We start from the raw sequence: 19,340 nt of genomic DNA on the forward strand, positions 1-19,340 counted from the left end.
CTCCAGGCGCAGGAATACACAGGAAATGTGTGGATTAATATCGAGGTGGAAGTTTCCCTAGCAATCTTTTAATTCTTAGTGAGAGTTATATTTATCTCAGAGTTTTTCTTCCCCAAGACGGCAGGAGCAGAGACTGTGTCCGAACTCTGGTTTTCTGGAATCATAACCCACAGAGAGGTTGTCTGTGATACCTTCACCTGGGAAGTCCTTTAACCCTCAGGCAGGCTGAGTGCCCATCACCTGTTCTGACTCAGTGCTGAGCTCCCCTGTCCCTTTCTAATGAGTCAGGTGCACTGCCTTTTCCTGTTGCTCTCTGAGCTGGCCCTACTCTCCTTGCCAAAACCATCTGCTTTTGAAGGTCTGTTTCACCTGTCAGTTCTCCGATGAGCAATTGTTGTTTTTGTGGGATAGCTTCATTTTCCTGTCTTCCTCCTTCTCCCTTACTTTGAAAAAAGGTAAAGCTTCAAACCACAACCCAAAATATGAGGCTAGAGTTGCCTTTTCAACAGAAAATTTCCCCAGTTCCATCACAGATGTCCCTGTGCTGGTGCCTTCCTGTAGCTCATTTTTGGTTTATGTATCCCCGAGCGTCATCTGTGGCTAGCCAGATCTGTTCTTGAAGGTTTGCCCCTGATGTCTGATTTCCAAGGCAGAAATCAATGGGTGGAACCCAGAACCTCCCAAAAGAGATAGGGGAAACAATGTGGCCCTGTTTCTGGGCCACAGACATGCCCTAGGAAAGCCACGTGCTGGCTGTACCACTGCATTCCCTCAAGAGAGTGTCCCCAACACATTTTGCAGGGTTTGGAGAAATCTACGTGTGAGGGTCCACCTAGAGATGGCTGGCCATGGTTTTAGACTTTAGTACTCCTGCTAGATGCTTCGGACTGCAGGCGACCCCAAGGTCTCATCCCCATCTAAGTGAATTCCAGCAAGACGTTCTCTCAGATGAGTTCTGCCTGTGATTACTGTTAAAATAAATTGAAACAAAAGAGGCGAAGAGATCAGGTACCTGAAGCATACTCTCTATGTCTTCGTGTTAGCGTCTAAATTGTACTGACCTCAGCTTGTGGCTTTGAATTGTCTCCAGGTAAGCTGTCTTGTGGAAAGGGCCTTCCTCTGTAGGCAGCAAGCGTATTTCTCACATTTGAACTTGACATCTTTAATGTAGGCCCAAGAAGCTAGTCTGGGCAGAATAAGTCTCTTCTTTACCAAATGACCCAGTCACCATGTGATACTGTCAAAAATAAGGAGCAAAATTCATGAGTCAGTTGCAAAAGCTGGGGAACTTGGCTCACTCCCCTGTCAACCGGCTCCTGTGCACTCTAACCCTGCCACGTTGTTTTTGAGGCGGACCAGTTCTGACTGGGAGCTTTCTTTCTCTCCTGCTGCAGCACCTCCCTTGCCTCTTCCACCCTTAATGGGAGTGTCTTGTTCACTGATTTTGAATTTTTAGTCTCTGCTTCACATACATGAGAGACCTGATGTTTCTGGCATCTCCAGCCCTGAACTGTGTGCCATTGAGTATTTTAAGTAGGTTGTTGTGGTCCCAGTGCTGCTGTCAGCTAAAAGATAGCTTTATATCTTAACCACATAGAATAAGTTTATTCCCATCTCTATGTACCATTGTCTAGCGATCAAGAGTCCATGTATAATCATGGTAGAAGGTTGGCGGGGGCATGCCTGGCTCTTGTCCAGCGGTAATACTATATTGGCTCCACTCCAGAACGCTTGGGTTAATGGATCCCTCCCCTCCCCCTCCAGTCCTCTCCTGCTCGGAGGCTGCCTGTGTTTCTGCAGCTCCGTCCTGTGCAGCGTGAGTTGCTTGTCTGACTACCTTTTTCTCTTCCTCCATTTCAGTCTTGTGTAATCTTTGGGGTTAGAGAGACCACTGTGTGTTACTGCCCATGAATATTTCTCACCTGCGTTAGACTGGTTTCTTCGAGTCTCTGTTCTTCAGTAAGGGCCAGGGAGAGGAAAATGGTAGAATGAGTGAAAAAAAGTGGAGGTAGGAATTCCACAGAAAACAGAATGATACTTTCAAATGTAACCAACCACATGCCACATAGATTTAGGATCTTTCAGTCTGATTGTGATTAATTTAAACAGCATTCTTTTGGCAGTTTAATTATGAAAATAATGGCTTGAGGTCTGTTGTCTCGGTGGTTAAGGTGAGGGGGAGGAAACAGTTACTTTAAGACAATTGGAATGAATCAAGGGGAGAATGATGGATATAATCGGTGGCATACATACAGGTTTCTAAAATGAAAGTAGTACACTTTTCTCTAGATTTGTTCCATAAACGGCCAATCAACTGTACAAGGTAATGAGTTTGGCAGATGTTTTCCAATTAAATTGCTACAACCTGTCTCTACAAAATGATAATGTCTGACTTTGAATCTTCCTTCTTTATTAGATTCTGTGCTCTAAACTTTACAAATATATGGTTCTCAAAACAACTCTGTGAATGAGTATATTTTATCTTCGTAAGTTATAGAATTCCTGTTTTACAGAGTAGGAAATTGAGCTTTCATTTTGCCATGGGTCACACAGCTGTTAAATGCTGGGATTCAAACCCAGGTCTTAGTGACCTCACAGCCCCTGCACCTAACCCCACCTCACACCTTCGCTGTCCTAACGTCTGTAGGGAAACAAGAGTCCAAGCTGGCTCTGGCAAAACCCTTACTTCACCGCATCTTGAGCGTGAGCTCAGCCTGAGGATACAGGATGCACCGAAGCAGAGAGCATGCTGGGATGCCTTCCAGGACCTGGAGAAATGTTCTGGAGCGGGCAGACCCTTGAGGAATTGAGATAACAGTTTCTCTTTTGTGTATATGGACATTTCCGTGTGGGTATTTAAGTAAGAATTGTCCCAGCAGAGGGGCGGCTAATTTTATTCTTATATTTTTTTCTTTAAAGTATTTTAATTCTTTATTTGGGGGTATGTAGTAATATATTTACATGAATCAAAAACCAGACAATAGGTCTTCCTTCTACCGCTTCAGCCCTGTTGGTACCCTATTCTCTTTCTCATGGATGTCTTTTCAGAATTCCTTTTATGCTAATATAAATAGATATAAACTTATACTCTTCTTTCCTCTTTTCTATATCAAATGTAGTCATTTAAAAATTTTGTATCTTCCTTTGCTTTTTTTCACTTAGAGATTTATCTTGGATACCTTTCCCTATCAGCGCATAGACAGCTTCTTCATTCTTTTTTTACAATGGCATACTCTTTCATGGTGTTAGCTGTATTAGCATTTATTAACCAGTCCTGTTTTAGTAGACATTTGGCTTGTTTCCAGACTTTTGCTCTCACTAACCAATGCAGTGAAGAACCTTTAATGTATGTCATTCTTCATATGTGCATGTATGAGAGTACATGTATAAGTTTCTAGAAGTAGGATTGCTGTGTTGAAAAATATGCATTTATAGCTTTTACTGATAATGCTAAATTATTCTCACTAAGTGTTATACTAATTTGCACTCCCAGCAGCAATGTATCAGTTTATTAGAGAGTTAACACATTTTTGAATTTGGGCTCATCTGATAAAAGTGTTTGGACTTTGGCCCATCCAATTCAATAAAATATTATAGGTTTCTTCCTGTGATTAAAGTTAAGCAACTTTTTATATGTTTTAAGAGCCATTTGTATTTCCTTTTCTATGGAAATTTGTTCATTTCCTCTTGGCCTACAGGTCTTTTCAATTTCTAGGAACTCTTTATATATTAGGAAAAATAGCTACTGTCTGTGATATAAGTTGTACATATTTTTTGCTATTTGTCATTTGGCTTTTTCCTTCTTGCTGTTCATATGATTAAACTTGTTAGTTTTATGTCTAGGAAGAGAACATAAGCATAAGTCAAAGGCCTTTTCTGCTCCAAGGTTTTGTTCTCCCACATTGTCATCCAGTACTTTTATGGTTCTATTTTTCCTATTTAATTTTTTTACCTACTTGGTGTTTATTTTGGTTTGTAGTAAAATGTTTGGATCCAACTTTTTTTTCAGATGGCTGTCTAGGTGTACCACACCACTTGTTAAGTAATGGTAATTTAGTGCCCACTGGTCTGAGATGCCACCTTCATCAGTACCATATGCATGTGTGTGCACATGCGTATGAAATGTTAACATGGTTTTATTTTGGAGTGCTGGAAGAAAGACTTGATTTTGCTATTGTAGATCTAGGAATTTCTTTTTTATTGCAGTAAGATATAAGGTAAAATGTACCATTTTACCCATTTTTAAGTAATAAAGTTCAATGACATTAAGTACATTTGCATTCTTGTACAGTTATCTCCACCATCTATCTCCAGAACTTTTTCATCTTCCCACCATATGACTTGGAATCAGATATACTATTCATTTTATAATACACTATCCACCGGTAAGGTGTGTACTGATTTCAGAGATGTTAAAATGTGGGAAAGTGCACATCTTAGAATTTAGGAATACAGTTCTAAATCCTCAAATGTATTGGGTCTGTTTCTTGCTATTTTGCTGTATTTCATTGCTTTGTCTCTTCCTGAGCCAGTGTCACACTGTTTTTATTATTGAAGATTTAAAGTATATTTTAATGTATGACGCAGCTAGTTTTTCCACAGTGGTTTTTTTCCAACTCTTCTTGTCTGTCTGTTCAGATAAACAGTTAGGCAGCTTCCCCTTGGCTCTTATAAATCTCCTTTCCCTCCCTCTTTCTACCTCTAGTCCTCTGAAATTGTAAAAACCTACATATGGAAGACCTTCTTCTTGTGCCTGAAGATCAGCTGTAAGTCTGGATCAGAGTAGCTTCTCTGAAAGTTTATGTAGCTTCCAGACTTTCTTCTCCTGGGTTTTTACTTCAGCATTTCCGTGGGAGGTACAGTCCATTCCTGATTTCTGTTGTTGCATAAAAGGAAGATGCTGCCATGAAAGTTCTTACAATCATTTATTCCTTTTGTATCTTGTACACCAAATGTTAGTCTTTTTCAGCAGAGTAAGCATTGTTTTTACAATGATGAAAAAAATCTTAAGTGTTTGCAACTCCATCAGGGTTCAGTGTGGTTCACTAATGCATTTACCCTCAGTAAAAGTTTGTTGGTTTGCCAGTTGTTCCTATTAAATTTTTAGCATTTTTAATATTGTATTACTAGAAACTTGGCTTTATTTGCATTCATAGATCATATTGCATTTCTTTTTTTTTATTATTTTACTGAAGAATCTATTGTAAGAGCCAGTAAATCCCGTGGAAAATGGCCTTCAGCGATCTTACTTCAAGGACGGTTCGTCTTTATGGTAATTGGCTCAAGCATGCTGGTAAGTAATCATGTGTCCTAACTGAGGCTCATCCTTCCTTTCATGACAGATTCGCATGTTTAATGGGATTTCACTGAAACAGAATGACAGACTGTGCAGCTTAAGACTCCCTCAATGATACCCAAAATATTATTTTCATTACTAATTAGTAAAGAGAGAGTGTCAGGGGTTTCATTACAGATATGTGCAATGACAGAGCTACACAGATGTTCATTGTGGTGTTTACAACAGTGAACATAGAGTGAAGAGAATCGGTTAGTAAATGATGGTACATTCCAACCGAGTAACCATTACCAGTGATTTCAGAGGCACAGTGCTCTTAGGCTTGATTCTGCCCTAACACTCCTCCTGGGGGAGACAATAGTTATCACCACCAATGGCTCTGTTCAGGATGGTTCTAGAATGGTGAGGGCCGAATCCCCACCCCTGCCCCAGGGGTGTATCAGAACGGGCAGGGAGTGTTTCCTAGGGTGACCACTAACTACTTCTGAAATGCCTGCCTTCTCCTCTTGCCCATTAAAAAAAAGTTATAGAAAAACATTTAGCCCCACAGCAAGAAGCTTAAAGATATATTAAATCAAATCAGGTTATACCATACCACACGTATTTTTGTGTGGGGGTTACAGTTATCTCTGTATGGTAATTCTTATTTACTTATCTCTATCTACCTAGATTTCCTTAGATTACTAAATGTGTGTTGCTTTTATAACTATTACAAAATGTTCCAAAAACATAACAAAGGTAAATTTTAAAAAATAGACAATCAAATATTTTAGAGCTGAGGTGGACCTAGATACCACCAAAGCTAACTCCTTGTTTTACAGTGGAAGAAACTGAGGCCTGGAGAGGTGGCCTTGCCAACAACACGGTTAATTGTCGGCAGAAACAGCTAGAACCTATTTTTTCTGGTTAGGATTAGTATGCTGGTGTTTCACATGTGAATTATTTTACACGTGTTCCTTACTGCCATCACCACTTCAAGTTAGTCCTCGCCTGACAACCAGAAATTGCGTGCTCACCATATTCAGGGCGAAAAGTGCCACCTTTGGGACATACCAAAATTGGCATTATATTCCAATTAACATGAATTTCAGCCATGATGCACTGATTCATGCTGCCATCATTTTCAGTAGACTGCTAAAGACCAATTTTATTTCACTAAAAAAGGTCCCAACCTTTTTCATGTTTTCAGAGGTACAGTTTTACCTCTGAAGAATGCCAAGGATCTAGAAAAGATCCTATAAATAGAATGCCTCACTCTGGGAGGGAAATAAAGAGTGATTGTTTTCAAATTTTCTTCTTCTCTTTTTGTCTTTCTTTTCCTTTTCCTTTTTTTTTAAAGTTTTTCAGCTTAGGTAATGATGCAGAGGACATACAGATTTCTTTAGAGGTTGTTCTTCTCTGAAGGTTTATAGCTATTTGTTCTTATAAATTCAGTAATTTAAACACTGAGTTTCATTTTCTTCTAAAAGTTTTTATTTTTATTCATTTATTTTTTAAAAATGTTAGCAGTTTAATTGCTTTTCCAAGTAGAAGTATGCCTTGCTACCTGAATTCTTGTGATTTGAACTTGGGAATGAAGTAGTTTTGGGTACATTTTTTGAAATACACCTGTTTGGAAGAACAGATCCCTTGCTATTCAGTATTCCAAATGTAGGAACTCAAGAGATTCAGATAATCAATATACTAAATCAAGAGCCAAATTAATTTAAATGATGGTGAATATTTGTATAGTGCTAGAAGTATAAAATATATAAAAATGAACTACATCTGATTTCCACTTCTACTTGTATCCATGGATCAACTCTTTGCATTTTATTAGGAATGCTTACATTGAAAAGCTGAATAGTACTAGGTCAGAAAAGGGAGTGACCAAGGGCTGGGGGTGGTTATGGAGAGACAAGGAGAGCCTTGGAGACAGTGATGCAGGAAGGACAAGAGGAGCAGGCAAGCAGTGCTGCCAGCTGACGTTAGGCTAAATTGAAGTCTTGAGAGAGGAGGGCAGATATGGAAAATGTAATGCAAACACCTAAATGTGAGTTCTGACACTACTGTGTACTAGCTAGGTGATTTTGAACCAGTGATGTCTGTGAGTCTGTTTCTTTGTTAGTAAAAACAGAGATGAGAATGCTATCTACAAGCTACCAGACAACATACAGGAAAGTGCTCTGTCACTTGGGAAGTTTCCAAACGCAAGCAGGAGTGGTGGTTCCACGTGACTGATAGAGCATTTTCATCTTAAAATACTTTCAGTATAGCATATCACCTTTTAAAAAAGTGTCTTCACATTTTTTCCCCTGTGTTGAGATTTACATCTTTGTGAGGACAATTTTAAGTGAAAAGAAGAGAGGGTTTTTGCTTCTGTTTAGTGAGGTATTGATCTCTGAAAGCTATTAGGAATTGTTTCTGGCCATCTGAGTTCTGTTTTACTTTGTTTACCCTGGGAAGTTCTGAGCACCTGATCAAGGGCCAAGAATTTCTAGTGTATTCTTGGCTTCGGCCCTGATCCTGAATCGCCTTCAGGAAACTTACCGGTATTCTTCAGTTTTCTCATTATTACGGAAGTTGTAATCGTGCATAGTTATTTCATGTGGAAAATTCCATAGCTACAGAATTAAAAAATGGATTAATTAGTACTTAAGCTGTAAGAGGATTTATTATGACTCTTAGATACGAAGTGCCAAATTTTGAAATAATGATATAATGTTTTTTTATGTTTAAAAAGCAACTTTCCTTGTATTTGGATGGTGATGACTTTTCAGACTTAGTTGGGATCTTTTTGCAAGAAGATGGGGTCCTCAGTGAGAGTGCTGCCATTCTGAACCTTGAGTACTTCACCAAGTACCGAGGTACATGCTTGCTTCTTCTTCCAGCTTCTTCTTGCTGGTGCTTGGAATTGTAAAGGGTGTACTCTTTGGGCTAGTACAGGCTACTTGAGAACAGAACACTGCCTTACAAGTCATCGATGGACAAGTTCATTAATACTCTATGAATGTGGCACTTGCGCTTCCCCTGTACTCTCTCTCTCTCTGGGAGAGAGAGAAAAAAAGGATCAATCTAGTAATAAGTCAGAACTTGGGGAGTCAGTGGGGTGTGTCTCAGACAGCCTGCCTTCTTTGCATCCTCTGCTTTCATCTCAGCTCTGCTCATGACACTTAAACCCAACTCTGTTGCCAAATAGAAGATGCATGCATCCTCAGTCCTGTGCCTCTGGGGGAAGCAGTGCTCACCTCACCTGTGAACCTTTTGTAATTTGTGAAATCATAGAATGAATCAAGATGAACTTCAAATGAGCAGCCTCCTTCTACCACTGCCCCCACCAAGTCACTGTCCACACCTGACTTGTAAGCTTTTCATCAGGGGAAGCCCACCACCTCACATGGGAAATATTAAAGACTTTGAATTTTATCTGCTCAGTAGAGAGAGCTAATTGAAGCAGAGGAATCATCTGAGCAGAGCTTACTTTTAAGAATTTGGCATTTGTATGGAAGATCAGATGTAGCCGATTGGATCAGGAGGCAGGGAAGCCACGTGAAAGACTGTTGCAGGGGCACCTAGTGAGGGAATCCGGGGCCCTCGGTGTAGGAGAATGTAGCTCGCCAAACCTCTGGTTCTCATTTCTAACAGGTATCATGGTCACCTGGGTGTTTTTTTTCTTTCAATAGATGGATGCCTGCAACCCATATTCTAGGACCCTAGGATTCTGATTCAGTTGGACCAGGGTCATTTTTTTGGCCACTTGACTTTTAACCCCTCCAGAGGTGATCTTGCTGTGCTGACAGAGTGGACACCTGCTGCCATGATAGGAGCAACACTTACTGAGCACCTAGGCTGTGCTGGCCTCTTTACGTGCAGGAACCCACTAAGTCCTCTGTGAGACACACGCTTTTTTATTTTGTTTTATTTTATTTTTCCATTGCTTTTACATTCAGCGTCATTTTTTATTAGTTTCAGGTGCACAGTGTAGTGGTTTGTCATTCATATACCTTATGAAGTGTTCCCCCTTGCTGTGTTCAGTGCCCACCTGGCACCACACGCAGTTGTGGCAATATTGACTGCGTTCCCTACACTGTGCTTTACCAATTTGTACTTCTCAACCCCCTCACCTTTCCCCCCCCAGTCCCAGCACTGCCCCCACAGTACATGCTGTTTTACACCCAGTTCACAGACGAGGAAATTAAACTGAAGGACTTTAAGTCAGTGGTCCCAAAGCAAATAACGCAGGAGTCAGAATCAAAACTGCAGAGTTTTGCTGAAACAGGATTTAAAAGCTTAGTGTTTTGTTTTACTATTTGCTTTAAAATAACAAGGAATCAGATTAACTAGCTTTTCTCTGAGGATATAATGATTTAAAAACATCTGTAGAATTTGGAAGTCACTCACAGGGTATTTTAAAAGGTGTATGCTTAAGATGTTAAATTTTAGGAAAACATTATTTACTTTAAGATTGTTTTCTTCTGTTTCCTGAGCCAGCCCAGCATGCTTTTCCTGATTCGTTTTGTTTGTGCTGTTACCAGCAGAATAACAGAAAGATGATGTCATTGGACTTTCTCCCCCCTGCTGAGTGGATGACAGAGTAAAATAAAATGTATCTCTAATTCAGGAATTCCTTTACTGACACTTACAAAAAACCAACTAGTTTTCAGTCATACATGTGATATCTCTTAATAAAGAAGCATCTCGAAAAAATTAAAAACCATTTGTACTGTCACCATCCAAAGGTGATAAAATTAATTAACATCCTTGCATACATAGGTCTTCTTTGGGTAGTAGATTTAAGTCCTTATTTCATTGGAGGTAAAAGCTAGCCATATTAATAATGCTCGTGATATTTTGTATTTAAGATTTGGATTACTCACTGATAGAAGAAATGCATTAAAGTTTGATCAGTTCTAATTCTGTCCCGTGATCCCTGGTCGTGTGACAGCTTTTATTTAGTGAGACTTTTCTGGTGAGGTATGGACCTGTGGCTAGGGGTCCCTGTGGTCTTTTTCTTCCCCCTTAATTGATTTGAGAGAGAGAGAGAAAAACATCAATTTGTTGTTGTACTTATTTATGCATTTATTGGTTGTTTCCTATATGTGCCCTGTCCAGAGATCAAACCTGAAACCTTGGCGGTTCTAGATGACACTGTAACCAGCTGAGCTACACAGCCAGGGCCCTCTCGACCTTCTTAATATCACATGGCACACAGATGTCCCGGGAAACTCGTGAAGGAGGAAAGCTAATAGAAGCAATAGAAGACTTCAGTGACATGTTCTTGGATAGCTGACTTCAGAGCTTGTCCCAATTTAAAGAGTGACTGCCTTAATTTTAAAATATTTTTAATTTTGACAACTTGTGTGTTTATGAATGTCAGCAGACTTTTATTGAGTGTCTGTTTGGGTAGGAAGTCAGACTTTAAGGATATTCAGTTTTCCAGTAATTGGCTACATCATTAGCAGTTTAAGTAAGCAAGGGCTGCAATCCCCCTATCTCTTTTTCCCTACAGATAAAAGCTACAGTATTTAGCAAACTAAGGTTAGTCAGTATACACTCAGTTGAGTCAGAAGCACATAAAAACTTATCCATACTTATTTTATTTTAATGCTCCAGCTTCCTGAGGCAATTTAGTAAAATTACCCCCAAACTACTTAAGATTATATAGATAATCGCATTTCATCTTGAGTGGCAGTTTTCAATTCATCTAACTTTCTTGGCCTGGAACTAGCAGTGATCAGGGGGCTTTCTTTTTACACGGTTGTAAGGCTATTACATTTTTTTTTTTTGCTCAACATATCTGATTTAGACTCTTAGAACCCACACACTTTAGAGACTTAGATGCTAAGGTTGCTTTATATTTTATGATTCTGATATAATTGGAAATGCCCCAGTTTTCTTGGGGAAAGAAGAATATTAGAAAACTGAAAACACAAACATATTTGTCTATAGAAGAATATCTGGATGGAGGAATTCTAAAATGTCACTAGTGGATATAGATGGGTTGGTAGGACCTTGCTGAGTATCTCGTGTCCTCAGTGTCGCTCTGCATGCTGTGCTGGGCCCTGGGGGAACGACCAGTATGGATTGTATCCATGGGCTTGCTCCCTCGCCCTTTGGGTTTCACTTGGGTTCACCCAGTGGAGGCCCTAGGACTGGAGAGAGGGAGGAGTGCAGTGTTGGAGTATCCGTTCCCCTGACTCCTTACTTGCAGAATTGCCTTGTGCTGGCTGAATCCCTCAGCTGAAGGTCACAGCTCCTGTCCATAGGGTTTCTTCATGCGACCCTCTCCTGCATGCTGGAAACCACTACCTCTCTTTGTCCTTGGTTGACTAGCGTGCTAACAGCCTCAATTTCTAACCCCAACACTATCCCTGAGGATTTCCCTTTACGCTTCCTGAAGATACTAGTAATAATTGCCCAGCCAGCCCACTGTCAACGTTGAGGTCCAGGTGCTTGCTTCAAAAAACGCTGTCTGCTGTCAGTATCTCTTGGCTCAGTGGATGTGCACTTACATCTTGTTTTTCTCTTAGATCCTAGAGTTGAAGGCTGGCTCCTCATGTCCTCGCCTCTGCCGCAAACCGTCATCTTGGGACTCTATGTCTATTTTGTCACTTCCCTGGGACCAAAGCTCATGGAAAATCGAAAGCCCTTTGAACTCAAGAAAGCGATGATAACGTACAATTTTCTCATAGTACTCTTTTCTGTGTATATGTGTTATGAGGCAAGTGTCTTTAGTATTCCTAAGGGGACAATTTTGCCTGAGTCTTCCTGTTTTATGTTTTTTGTTATGGTTGTTAAACTCTTCAAGATTTAAGGAATTCTAGAAACTTGGCTCACTAAGCAGGGGTTTGCCCCCAAATTGTTATGTGTAGACCAGATATTAAACTCTTCAGAGGATCTATGTATAGCTTCCTCACAGGTAGTGAGAAAAATTGACATTAAGTCAGCAGACTTGCATGTACTTACCCTTAATAGATGATCAAATGAATTCATAGATGTTAGTGTTAAGGAGACGTACTTGAAGAAATTAAGAACTTACTCAAAGTAGCATAGCTGGTAAGTGAAGGGCTGCTATTGGAATACAGGTCTGACATCAGAGTGCATCCTGCCTATAATGAGGTGTCACCATCATGGTAGGTAGGACTCTGGTGCTCTGAGGAGCTGTGACAATGGGCTGTTTTGGTCTGTTTTAGGTAGGTGTTGGACCAACAGAGAACTTAAACTCACACAAGGCAGTAGGTGAGGGAGCCTGTTCCTTAACTGTCAGTAAGGGAGATGGGGATCTCTCAGAACCCAAAAGCCAGACTCATGGATTCACTCTCTCTCTCTCTCTCTGCTATTAACATGCCTCAGCCATCCTACTTACCTGCTTTTCTGAGATTCCTTGTCTCCGTACCACTCCCCTCCCTCACTGCCCAATACTGGCTGGCTTCCCCTGCATCATAAACTGCTTCATACTGGACTCAGAAGAGTCCACCGTGGCCCCTCTGACCTCTCTTGACACTATGGTGACCGTATATGTGTCCTTCCAACCTGATTCCTGCTGTGAATCTACAGGTCCACATGATCAGGTCCCCTTCAATCTGTTCTGGCCTCACTGCTCATAGGCCTCCCTCAAGTCTGGGCTTACTTTGCTATCTTCCTTCCATTATACTTTATTTCCACAATTAACTCAGGCCACCATACTGTCCTTTCTAGAGCATGTGTAACTGAAAGGGAAGAAGAAATAGAGGTGGGGAACTGAGAAGATACGTGCTCTTGGCTTGTTATCGGAGATAAGATAGAGCCCGCTGTAGGACAGTGTTAAAAACAGACCTGGGAGCCAGGAGACTAGGGGCTAGTTAGTCCCAGTTATGCTACGAACTGACTGTCTGATTGTGAACAAGTGAGTTAACCTCCCTGACCTCAGATCCTCTGTTTTATAGAGTCATGATTGAACCAGCCTTTCTCTTGGGTCTCTTTATGCTGGGTCTGATTGTGTCCTCGAATGTGCTGTCCTCAAATATCTCTCTCAGGAAGTAATTCAGTTATAACTAGTTTTGATTTCTGCTTTAGCAACAATAACATAAAAGAAGTTTTGAAAATACCTGAATTTGAGAGTTGCCATCTCCCATTAACCACTAATACTAGAGTTACTTACATGTCCATTTTTGGGTGTATTAACTGCTAAATATAAATTACTACTTTTTCTTCTTGATAGCCTGAGATAGAGACATGTATGTTAAAAGTGCCACAGATGTTTAGTGTTTTTAAATTTAATATTAGGAAAGGGTTAAGCTCCACGGTCTGTCTAAACAAAGACTTGACAGCTAGCAGCTTGCCATCTCCGGGACACCCCCAAACATGGTTGAGTGGGTGGAGCGCAGTTGCGTTTGGTCCACAGAGTAAACTCTTCCACCTGCGGTGTTAGCGCAACTATGAACAAGGCGAAAGGGAAGTCAGTCAGACTAAAGGAACCCACGTGCCTTACTAGTGATGGTTTGAATGTGCTAGTTATTTGGCACCAGACACTAATAAAGGCCAGTGAAGACCCCCCCAGAAGGCCAAGACACAGTTTCTCCTCTTCTGCAAAGTGCTTGTTTGGGGTAGGGAAGAGTAGGGAGTAGTTTAAGTGAATGGACTAAGAGTGTCACTTGTATCAGTCAGAAGTTAAGTCTGAGCTCAGGAGAATATGAGGGTCCTCACAGACAAATTTTGTGAAGCAGAATTTGCCATTTCTGGACCACAGTTTCCTTGCTCCTTAGAAAAAGTTTATTGACTTTTTTGTAAGATTTTTTTTTCACTCATGAAATATGACTTATACTTTTCCCAATTTTAATTTTTAAGATTTCATAACTTACCAAGTTAATGTTTGTGATTAAATCATCTCACAGTGCATGCCAGGAACTAGTTTTAGAAAAAAGATGATGTGTTTTTAAATACTGCAATCTAAATAGTTATTCTTTCTCCTTTATTTCTTTTTGTTTTACCATGGAAATATTGTTCTGATAATGCCTCATAAATTTTTGTTTTTTAGAATTTATTGTAAAGTTGTCATTTTAGCTTTAATAGTAATTAAAAATTTAATAGTAATTTAATAGTAATTAAAAATAGAAATTTCAAAATGTACTTCAGTGGCAGAAAGTGATATAACCATTAAACTGAGAAAGAAAGCATTCTAGGGAAGATGTTAGCACTTGTGAGATTAGAATATCAAAGAGCAGTAGTTGTATTTTCAGAACTCTTAATTAAGCTAAACATTTAACATAGGCATTAATTTAAAGTTACAGTCCTTAGTTTTTCATTTTCAGATACTGTTTTAAAAGAAGACCTTCCCACATCAGACTGAAAGAATGTCGATATAACGTTTGAATTATGGGTCAGTCTTATCAACAGTAGGCTTTTTCTTCTCACCACTAGTATAAGGTCACTGCGTGGGTGTACTGGAATTAAGGCTTGCTGGATCACATTTTTCACTTGTCATGTGAACCCAAAGCAAAACTACTATCTGAGTCTTGTGTTTGGTCAACCTGAATTTTAAGACTCATGGACCATGATTACCACTTCGCGTTTCACTCATCAGCTAAGGGCAGGAAAAATGCAGTTGTTGCTGCCAGCTTATGAGTACACTGAGGAATTTTGGTTTGCCTATATATTTTTTGACTAATTGGGAAGATTGGAAATCACTAGAAAAGACTGAATTCAGATCCAGTTATTCCCTTTGCACAAACATATGCATGAGCATATATAGATACATGTAATATACCTGCCAGTATTTTATGTCTAAGCAAAACACTCCCGGTGTTTCATTCTCTGCTCTGTTAATCCCAAGAAATGGGCATTTGATCTCAAATACAATTTATCTAAATAATAGATGAGTTTATGATTTTGAAAATTCTTCCTGCTTTGATATCCATCAAGTTCCTAGTTTGCAGTTGTCACTTGCTGCCTTTCCCTCTGCGCTGACTGCTGACTCAGCTGCGAACATAATGAAGGGACATTCAGAACTGCCTTTGTTGTGGCTGTTGAGCAGATGCTTCCTTCTTTAAAATGCATGTTCTCTCTTGCAGTTTGTAATGTCTGGCTGGGGTACAGGTTATTCATTTCGATGTGAAATTGTTGACTATTCACAGTCGCCTACGGCATTGAGGGTAAGTTTCTCTTGGGAAAACTTGTAACTCAAAATCAACATTAAACCTTTTTGGACTCTATTTGTAGCATTCAAGGTGAACTCAGAATGAGTAAGTGACTCAATTATTAGAATATATATATCGAAAGAAAAAAGCTAAAACTTACCAAGCAGAAAGAATCAAAGTCAGGTGTGTTGTGTTCTGTAACATGAAGATCGGTGCTTTTTTTTTTTTTTTACTTTCTTAGATTTAGAAATAAATTCATATCTCTTTCCTCAGAAACTAGAAATAGAATTTGTATGATCCAGCAATTCCTCTTCTGAGTATATACCTTAAAAACGAAAAGCAAAGACTCAAAAAGATGTTTGTACACCCATATTCATAGCAGCATTATTTAGAGTAGCCAAAAGGTGGAGGTGATCTAAGTGCCCATTGGTGACCGAATGGTTAAACAGCATGTACATATTCAATGGAATATTATTCTGCCTTAACAAGGAGGGAAATTCTGACATGTGCTCCACCATTCATGAACCATGAGGACATTATCTAGTGAGATAATGTAGGCACAAAAAGACAAGAATACTGTATGGTTCTATTATATGAGGAACCTAGAGTCAAATTCAGAGACAGAAAGTAAATGGCTGTGGTCAGGGGCTGAAGGAAGGAAGGTGGGGAATAGTTTAATAGGCACAGTCTCGGTTTTGCAAGATGAATTAAGAGTTCTGTGGATGGGTGGTGGTGATGATTGCACAGCAGCATGAATGTAGTCAGTGCCATCAGACCGTACACTTAGAAGTAGTTAAGATGGTAGATTTTATGTTATCTGTATTCTGCCAATTTTTTTTAAAACTAGTTTTTCCTCCATGTAAAAAAAATAAGATAAATTTACATTTCTCTGTTTCTGCAGATGGTACGCACCTGCTGGCTATATTACTTCTCCAAATTTATTGAGCTACTAGATACTGTAAGTCTGTAGTCATCTCATTTGATAAATGTTTAATGTTCCATGAAAGCAATAAACTGCTAGAGTTCAGTTATCTGATAACTTCTGTTATCTCTCCTCCTCAGGCATTTTATTATCAGTAATTCTAGAGAATAGATAGGATAATCTTATTTTTAGTCTTTTGCCAACTTCGAAAGGTTTTCTTATGTATCCACCACCTGTTTAAGATAAGCACGTAACTGCTGAATACACTATAAAACTGCATCTTTATGTAGATGGGTCACAGTTGTTTCAGGAAGCAGGCTTAGGAAGCGAAAAGCAGAGAACATTTTACCTTGGGTCCTTCTTACAAAAGCACTGTGTTGTCTGTACTCCTTTAAGAGGGTAAATGCTTCAAAATTCATACACTTACATAGTAATGTTTAAGTTACCCTTGCATATTAGTAACTTCAGTAATATCAAAACTACTTTCAGCTGCCCTCTTGGTCCTCTCTCTGCATGGGGATAAACTCTGAATTTGGGTGACTGAGCCCTGGGAGAAGCAAGTGCCTTGGATTAGGGTCCATAAGGAGAGGAAAGTCATGTGCCTTCATTCTCGAAGTAGGAAAGCTGAATAATTATTGTATATTTGTGGCATGTGGGTCTTGGTTATCCAGAACCAATCCTGGGCCTAAGACAGATAAGTGTGTTCTCTCTTCAGAATATATACCACTGTACTCCTTGTGGCAAATCTCAGTGTGCTTATCCTTCTCAGTGTTACAATTGGAAAGGACTTCAGTGAGCCTAGAATCACTCCTGTGGTTCTCAAACTATAGCATGCATTAGGATCCCCTGGAGAGCTTGTGAAAAACACAGATGCCCATTTCCCAGGCCCTAGAGTCTCTGATTCAACAGGTCTTGGGTGAAGCTCCAGAATTCGCATTTCTAGCAAGTTCCTAGGTGATGTTGTTACTGTTGGTCCAAGGTCCACACTTTGAGAACCCCTGTGGTGTGGTCCAGTGGTTCTCAGTCCTCACAGTGCAGTAGATTGAACTGCATTAGCAAGTGAAGAGCCCAGGCCCCATCCTCAGAGATTTGGTGTTAAATGGTGTAGAGTAGAGACCAGGCATGGCTATTTTAAAAAAGCGTCTTAAACATTGTAATACACTGCCAGGGTTGAGAACTATTGATCTATTAAAGTCCAGAGCTCTCATTGAAATACATCGATGCCAAGAGGTTAAGTGGCTTACCCAAAGGAATTCTGCTATTGATGGGCTAAGACCCCAGATTGCTGTTTTATGCCTTTTTCTATTGCGCCATGCTGCCTTCTCTCATGTGCATAAGCAAATGCATTTTGGCTTCATTTTTTTCTGCTTTACATGGTCTAAGTTCTAGCTTCCGTAAGGAAATGGTTGCCACCTCTATGTCCTTCTTTAAACCAGGTTCCAAAACACCCCTATGAGTACTGCTCCTCTTCTGAGTCCCATATTTAAAAGTCTAACTCATCATTGCTCTCCTGAATTTTGAGTACTTTTTTGACATTCAATTCTGCTTTTGAGTATTTTTTGAAATAAATTTTCTCCAAACCCTTCCCATTCTACTCTTGTAGAGCTTTTGCAAACCACTGTGTACATTCAGTCTGGGTTGTGCCTTTGGTGCCCTTCTCATTTTTCCAAGGCAGTTTTGCTTTCTTTTCCATCCTGTTTTCCCAATGAACTCTTCAAACTTTTCCCTCTTCACTTTTCTTTAATTCTAACTTGCTGACTCTTGATTTGTTGCAAGTCCTCTTTCAGTTTGCGTAATCCCTTTATCTCAATTAGTAGGATGTGTTAGAGATCAATGTAGAATAATTTCAGTCATAAGAATTGATTTCCTACCTTCCCATATACTTCAAAACCCATGTGAATTTCTTTCTGATGAATAACATTTTTCTTGATAATTTTTGGCCATAGTCTTTACATTACATCTTTGATTTTCAAATCTGCATGCAATTTCTTTTTAACCTTTTATTGATTCTCCTGTGACTAGGCATCATGCCCTAGTTCGTTCATACCAATTAGTTTTTGAACTGTCCCTTGGAGGATCCGCTGCTTCTGTGAGCATCTGTAAGTCAGTCCTTTCAAAGCAAACTATGATGTGAAATAGTTTTCACTTTGCCAATATTTTTGTAATTCTGGATGAATTATTGCATGGTTTTATATGAACTTTATTTTCTTTAAATTATTTCAGATCTTTTTTGTTCTGCGTAAGAAAAATAGCCAAGTGACTTTCCTGCATGTCTTCCATCATACCATCATGCCATGGACCTGGTGGTTTGGAGTCAAATTTGCTGCAGGTAGCCAAGGGAGATTGGGGTCATTTATTATAAATAATAACATTTTTGATGCTATAAACAGTAACTCTATCCTTAAATGTGATTTAAGAGAAACTCAAAACATCAAAGAGTTGCTTTGATCTAACTTGCATTGTTTCTTGAAACCTAAATGCAGGACTCTTACCTAGACCCTTCTCCAACCCTTCCTAACCCTTTAGGAAGGCATTCACTTTTGGGTACAGTCTGCTACACATATTTTTTTTAGTTGTTTTGTTTGGATTTTACTTTCCCCCCATAGAGTTCTATTAAATATCTTTAAATAAATAAATAATAATAAATAAATAAGATGATACAAGTCTTGGTTTTATAGAATTATAGTTGTATATCTCTTCCTTATATGTATCCAGAGAGTTGAATGTTTAAGGTCCACGTCTCCTTTGTTTTCAAATTTCTAATAGCTGGTACTTAGTCTAACCCCTAGCAGTTCTTTAAAGATGTGTCAAATTGCAGTTTTAAAGCATCCTACCATATTAAAGGATGCTTTGATATTGTTTTTTTAAGTCAAGAATAGTTTAAATCAAAAGCTTGGCAAGCAGGCTCTTTGGTTTGGTTTGGGTTTCATGTTTCTGAACATCTACAACTGGAAAAAGCAGGAAGTTAAGTAATTTTATCTTACCTTAAAGTTTTAAAATAAATGATATTTCCAAGGACATATTCTTA

General features: G+C 39.3%; 1 protein-coding gene across 4 annotated transcripts in view; it reads left to right on the forward strand.

Annotated features, from left to right (window-relative positions):
• ELOVL7 (ELOVL fatty acid elongase 7) overlaps positions 1–19,340 on the forward strand; it is a 79,843-nt gene that overhangs the window by 51,515 nt on the left and 8,988 nt on the right. For 3 of the 4 annotated variants that reach the window (XM_037062893.1, XM_037062894.1, XM_037062895.1), the window contains exons 2-6: positions 5,196–5,293; positions 11,806–11,996; positions 15,325–15,405; positions 16,292–16,348; positions 18,536–18,641. In XM_037062893.1, the coding sequence (XP_036918788.1) occupies positions 5,230–5,293; positions 11,806–11,996; positions 15,325–15,405; positions 16,292–16,348; positions 18,536–18,641 (499 nt within the window). In that variant the 5' untranslated portion in view covers positions 5,196–5,229. Of the gene's footprint in view, positions 1–5,195; positions 5,294–11,805; positions 11,997–15,324; positions 15,406–16,291; positions 16,349–18,535; positions 18,642–19,340 lie in introns of those variants that run through there. The other variant, XM_037062896.1, reaches the window with a different exon arrangement.

This window comes from Sturnira hondurensis, unplaced genomic scaffold (assembly GCF_014824575.4).
Source record: "Sturnira hondurensis isolate 20B ecotype Veracruz unplaced genomic scaffold, ASM1482457v3 Scaffold0014384, whole genome shotgun sequence".
Classification (NCBI taxonomy): Eukaryota; Metazoa; Chordata; class Mammalia; order Chiroptera; family Phyllostomidae; genus Sturnira; species Sturnira hondurensis.